At 54.7% G+C, this 6,625-nt stretch overlaps 1 protein-coding gene across 3 annotated transcripts in view; it reads left to right on the top strand.

Moving 5' to 3' along the window:
* The window catches only part of NDOR1 (NADPH dependent diflavin oxidoreductase 1), a 39,099-nt gene that overhangs the window by 28,573 nt on the left and 3,901 nt on the right, over nucleotides 1-6,625 (top strand). For all 3 annotated transcript variants that reach the window (XM_029913106.1, XM_029913105.1, XM_029913104.1), the window contains exon 14: nucleotides 1,863-1,957. In XM_029913106.1, the coding sequence (XP_029768966.1) occupies nucleotides 1,863-1,957 (95 nt within the window). The remainder of the gene's footprint in view (nucleotides 1-1,862; nucleotides 1,958-6,625) is intronic.

Below are 6,625 nucleotides of genomic sequence, written 5' to 3'. Positions count from 1 at the left end.
TCTAATAAATTTGTTAGTCTCTAAGGTGCCACAAGTACTCCTGTTCTTTTTGCGGATACAGACTAACACAGCTGCTACTCTGAAACCTGTCAGCTTTCTTGATGACATCAGTTGTTAGCACTCCTTCCCCGCTAAGTAGAGGACCTACACTTTCCTTTGTCTTTCTCTTGCTCCTAATGTATTTAAAGAACTTCTTATTGCCAGGTGTGACTCATTTTGTGCCTTAGCCTTTCTGATTTTGCCCCTACACACTTGCGCTATTTTCTTTTGTACTCTTCCTTATCCATTTGGCCATGTTTCCACTTATTGTAGGATTCCTTTTGGACTTTTGGGTCATTAAAGAGCTCCTGATGGAGCCATATTGGCCTTTTACTAATCTTCCTATTTTTCCTTCGCATCTGAATAGTGTGCAGTTGTGCCTTCAATATTGTCTCCTTGAGGAACTGCCAGCTCTCCTGAATTCCTTTTTCCCTTCCATTTTCTTCCCATGGGACCTTGCTCCACTTCTCTGAGTTACTCTGAAGTGTGACACTGCAGGGTGCCGTGTAGTGGCTGGGGGAATGTTACTGAAACCACTGAGGGTGTTTGAGCCAGGGACGTCTGGCAGGGGATCTTGCCCAGACCAGCCTCCCTGCTGAAAGCAGAAACCATTACAGGGCCAGACTAAAGCGGCAAAAGACAGCAATCTCCTGGGCTTGCACCCAGCTATGTCTCCAATGCCAAAGACCCCTGGCAGGTTTGAGAGGTGCACCCAGTGCCCACCCAACTCCAGTGAGATTGTTTCAGCCCTCTCCAATGGCAGAGAGGGAACCCTGGGGAGATGCTCTCCCTCACCCAGTGGCCCGCAGGCCCCTGGATGTGTCTCTGGGTTGCATGCAGGCAGACCGCGGTGGAGCACGAGCAGTTAGATGTCTGATATCCTAGTGCCCTGCTGTGCTTGGGCCACTGGCTGCCAGGCTGTCTCCAGTGGGCATAGCTGCATCAGAGGCAGTGGTGCTTCTGTCATTCTCCCCTGGGAATTCTGCCTCGGGAGGGCAGCTTTAAATCCCTGCCCATGCTCCACAGGAGCTCAGCTGGAGGGAGGCTGCTTAGGAGATGCACTGAATCAGGTAATCGCCTAGTCAGCCTGGTCTCCTCCTCTCAGCCCTGCCCACTTTCTCCGCCGCACCAGCTAGCGCTAGGCCCGGAGGGGAGTGGGGTTTGGAGCAGATTCTGGCAGTCAGGTTCACAGCCCGGGTTGGCCATGGAGCAGATGCCGGCAGGACGGTCTCAAACACTGGCACTAGAGGTGAGGTAGGGGAGCTGCAGTCAGGCCAGGTGCAGGACTCTCTCTGGCCGGAGTGCCTTGCTGGGCTTGTCTAAAGAAGTGCGGCGCTGCCTGCTTATTTCAGCGCTGGCTTGCGGGAGAAGGGGATGCTTCTAGGGACCCTGCTCCTTGCAGCTTCTCTGACTTATGGCCTGGCAGCACCTCGTCCCGTGCAAACAGCTGCTTGCGGGGGAGGAGCAGGGACGGGATCGGTGTCCTGAAAGGAAACCATTTATGACAGCCACTCAGCTCCACGTGTGATCCCTCTGCTGTGCCCATCTCCCAGTGCCGCGTCCCCCCGGACCTCGTCTGTCTGTGAGCTTGAGGATCTCCTGTGTGAGCAGAGATCGTAAGGCCTTGTTCTGTAGCGCCTACCAAGTGCCTGGATTGATGCCCTCTGATGTCCATTGTATAAACTGGCCTGTTGAAACACTGGAAATAACTGACCGGTGCAATCTGCTCTCACCCCAGGGATGGGCAAGTGCATTAGTTCTGGTGTCTATGCCAATAACCGGACATGGCTGCTGGCTAGCATGGGGTGTGTGTTTCCCTGCAGGAGGAGAAGATTTATGTTCAGCACCGAATTAGAGAGAACAAAGGACTGGTCTGGGATCTGCTGAGCCGTGGGAACGCTCACATCTACCTGGCGGGGTGAGTATCTCGCTGCACCAGGAGTGCTGCTCTCCCACGGCAGGTCTGGTTCACATTATAATTGGGCACCATCTTTCCTCCCATTAACAGGCTAGCGGTGCCTCAAGAGACAGGGCAGGGCAAGACCTTGCGGAGCTAAGCGGCCCGCACTCCCATCAGCACAGGCTGCCAGGCGAGGCCCTAGCAGAGCGAAGTGGGCACAGCCTGCCATGGGCACAGCCGGCTGGTTCAGGCGCTGGCAGGAAGTGGGGTTGGGTAGAGCTGTAGATGGGTTTGGTAGCTGGAAGCAGTCGGTTGGGGTTAGCCTCCCTGCACACCTCTCCCTGTGTGATCGCAGTATTTCATGAACTGAGAACACACACTTCTGAGGGCCATGCTCATGGTATCTGAGCACCTTGCACAGAACTCACAAGTCCAGGGATTTCCCCGAACAGAACATACTGTGCTGATGGCCAGAGGACCTGCCTAAGGGACTGGGAGCCAGGGATCATTTGCAAACCGGATTCCAGTCGTCTCCACAGGGGAGAGAGCCTGACTACGGTACCCCAACCCTGGTGACTTGAGGCTCTGTAGTGCAAGTGCGAACCAGCATTATTACTAAGGAGATGACACAAAAATACCCTCCCCTCTCGAGCTCCCTGTGAGTTCCACCCGAGCACCCTGGGCCACGTCACTCTGAGTCTAGGTCTACACTACAGCGGGGGGTCGACCTAAGATACGCTACTTCAGCTACGTGAATAGCGTAGCTGAAGTGGCGTATTTTAGGTCGACTTACCTGGCTGTGAGGACGGCGGCAAGTCGACCGCTGCTGCGCCGCCGTCGACTCCGCTACCGCCTCTTGCCGCGGTGGATTTCCGGAGTCGACGGTAGAGCCATCAGGGATCGATTTTATCGCGTCTTCACTAGACGCGGTAAGTCGATCCCCGATAGACCGATTGCTACCCGCCGGATCGGCGGGTAGTGAAGACGTAGCCTGAGATTAGTGGGGCCTAGACCACTTAGGGCCTTATAAACAGCCAGGCACTCAGCAGTCAATTGTCAACCAATGCAGAGCACACACAATATACCTGTCAGTGTGCCCCAGGCACATCCTGCACCAGCTGAGGCTTTCAGTCCCAAACAGAGCTACGTTAATGTGGCTGAGGGTGACAGACACGAGTGAGCACGGTGTGGCCCACATCCGAGACGAGAGAGGATGTCTGCCAGCTGCCGGCAGGGGCCACCATTGCTGTGTGGGATTACAGGAGTGAAGACACAGCCAGCGAGACCCTAAGACTTCCAGTCTTCTTGGCAACATGTTCCTGGTGGTCATTGCCAGTTCCTTCAGAAGGGTGTGCTTCTCTTTGCCAATCAGTATCCCCTCCAGCATAGCCGTGGTACTGCCGCTCACAGTATCTCATCCAAGCCTGCCCGCCTGGCCCTCCATACACACAGAGCCCTCTGGGATCCCAGGGTAAGGCCCAGGGAAAGGAAGAGCCCAACGTAATCTTCAGGAAAGAATAAAACTATTAAAGCCCCATCTCATAGGAGAGCCAATCCGATTCCAAATCACCAGTAACCCATGTCAGTGCGCCATGTCAGACAGCCTCTGTGCTGTGGCTTAGGAATAGGAGCTTCCCTAGCTCCTTAGAGTTTCCTGCCTCGCTCCGTTAGTACCTGGGAGAATGACTTCCTGGAGCAGCCTCTCTCCCCTCTGGCCAGGCCTCCACGTGCTGCCTGACTCCGTCCCTGCCTTGCATTGTAGCCAGGTTACACTCATGAGCCTTGTCACTGGCTAAACATTGTGCAGCTGCCTCGAAACAGCCCCTGAGATCTCTGCCCAGAACCGGGTGCTCACGAATTCTGACCTGAGCCCAGTCAAATCCCGACGGTTGTTAATCAAAGAGTGGGGTCTAGTGGTTAGAGCAAGGCTGGGGAGCCAGGAGATCTGGGCTTATTCCTGGCTCTGCTGCTGACCCACGCCAAGTCACGTCACCTGTCCACCTTCAGTCCCCCATCTGTTGAATGAGGGTAAGACTTGCTGTCTCACACTCAGGGGAGTTACGTGGCATCGCTGACGTCTGGGAAGTGCTGTGAGGTCAGCGGGTGAATGGGGCTAGGGAAGGCAGATGTAATGTCCGTCCAGCACCGGGAGCATGTAAAGTGCTACGTTAACACGGAGTATCGTTAGTTCTGTCCTCATTAATAGCAATAGCAGGAGGGACCGTTCCTCTCAGCTTCCTGCCAATCCACAACAAGAACAGGAACCTCTCCGCTGATCCTGGGGGTGAGACTGACCTCCTCTGCAGTCCTGGAAGTGCGCACTAGGTCTCCCTTGGCCACCCAGGACATGCCATCCTCCCCGGGGCACCTCTCCCGCTGGCTGCCTGGATGAGCAGTGTCCTCTGACCGGAAACCCTCCGGTTTAAGGTTCAGGGAACATTTCAAAACTCTGTCATCCCAAAGACCAACTGGCCACCGTTTTCAAATGGAGGAGCCGACCCCCAGGCACCTGGCTCCAGCGCTAGGTACCCAAAGGGGAGCGAGACCTGTCTGGGCATGTGCCTTGTGTGCGTGGGCTCAGAGTCTGTCAGGGCAGCCCCAGCCGCTTCCTGCCACCCATGTCCGTGAGTCTGGGCACTGCAGTGACCACCCCCTACTCCGTGTTTTGTCTTTCAGTGGGGGTTGGTGTTGCCAGACAGTCCCTAGGGTAGGTGTCCCAGTGACACACACTCATCGGTTCCCAGGCCAGTGGGGAACCCTGTTGGGACATACCCAGAGCACAATCCAGACCAGTGAGTAGCTGAGTCACCCCTGCCCTCTAGCGTGGGCTGCCCTTTTCACTGCTCTGCTGCTGCTACAGCTCACAAACAGCCTCCAGCAGGTAAGTCACTCCCAGCTTCAGCTGTGTGTACCAGCCACACCCAGGCTCTGCATTATACTGCAGGACCCCAGCACGCTCCCGGCCCAGGCTTTCCCCAGAAATGTACGTCTCGTACTGCCAGCCCTCTCCTGGACAAGACAGGCTCATATAAAATCCATCATTGTATGAACGGAAAGATTGATATGCACCAATCTTGTTACCCCAGATGGAGTTTCTGGAACACACCGGCTTAGCTAAAACAATAACACAAGTTTATTAACTACAAAGAAATAGATTTTAAGTGAATACAAGTAATGAGGCATAAAAGTCAGAAATGTTACAAGAAAAATACTGATAAAACGCAACTAATGGCTAACGTAACAAACTCTGTGAAACTCCAGGTGAAGCTTTTCTCACCATATGCTCTCAAGAGTCTTACTGGCCAAACGTCTTCAGCCAGGACCCCTTCTTCTATGTAATGGCTGCTTCTCTTGTTCCTTCTGGTGCAGTGAATCGATGCACAGAAAGAGAGAGAGGAGGAGGGGATCTATTGGGATGTCTGCCCCTTCCCTTTATCGTCCCGTCCTCCCTTTGAGAAGCATGTCCTGCTGGGAGCACAGGGACAGGCAGACTCTGTGGACGGGAACTCCATGCTGTTTCTTTGCTAAGATGTAGTTTTCATCTTTCCTGCTAAAGATTGGCCACTTAGCAGGTTGACTTAGCCCATTGACCTTGTTTACACCTGGCTGAGGCATCAGCTTGCCCTTTGTCTCCGAGGAACTGGTTTGGCCACTCCCCAGACTTGGAACGTGTGTGAGTAATTCACATACAACGTTGCCATACGTATTTTACTAGGACAATAATGACCAGCAAATTATGAGTTTTCAAACGATACCCTGCCAGGCCTGCTGTGTCCTTTGTAGTGGACATGGGTATATTCCGGGGGGGCCAAACTGTGACTCGCGAGCTGCATGCGGCTCTTTTACAGAGCCCCACCCCCACCCATTCGCCACCTACCAGACTTGGGGGGAGCTCGGGACCCCTACCTTGCAGCAGGGTGGTGGGATAGGGGCTTCTGCCCAGCATGGAGGGCGGTGACGGGGCTTCAGCCCCACGGGGAGCACCTGCAAGGCCTTGGGGCTTCAGCTGGAGCAGAGCCGAAGCCCCAAGCCCAGCTGGTGCCTCCTGCGGGGCAGAAGCCCCGAGCCCCGGCTGGTGCCTCCTGCGGGGCAGAAGCCCCGAGCCCCGGCTGGTGTGTCCCAGCTCTTGAACTTCTGAAGATTATGGTATGTGGCTCGGCGGCTCAGTAAGTTTGGCCACCCCGGTATATTCTGTCACACCCGTCGTCCTCCATTCTGATCTGTAGAATACAGGCCATAGGACTGCCCTGAATTAATTCCTGTTTGAACTCGCGAAGATGGTTTAGAACCCCCCCAGCCTGGATTTAAAGTTGTGAGGGTCAGGTTCATTGACCAGCTGCTTGGCACAGTTTCACAGACCTAGACTCAGAATGGTCGGAGAGACAAGAGAAATCCCACAGTCTCTTTGACACCCTGCAGCCCAAAGAAGTGGATGCAGTGGCCGTACCCATAAATGAAGGTGCTGTAGAGCCAGCAAAGGACCGTGGCTAACTCCTGCGGAAGGGCTGATGGAAGGTAATGCGTCCCGCAGAAAGGACTGCCCCCCATCGTGGGATACAGACATCTGGGCAAGTCCAGGAAACATCTGAAGTTCCAGACAGTGACATGAACCTCCCTCATGCCCTCCCGAGATCCTCCTCCGGAGCGCGTCACTCTGGACTTGCAGGACATCACGGTTCACCCAGC

The sequence above is a fragment of the Terrapene carolina genome, unplaced genomic scaffold, assembly GCF_002925995.2.
Source record: "Terrapene carolina triunguis isolate 2854851 unplaced genomic scaffold, T_m_triunguis-2.0 Scaffold449, whole genome shotgun sequence".
NCBI lineage: Eukaryota > Metazoa > Chordata > Testudines > Emydidae > Terrapene > Terrapene triunguis.
Note: the sequence above shows the minus strand (reverse complement) of the source record. Positions and strands in the feature narration are given on the sequence as shown.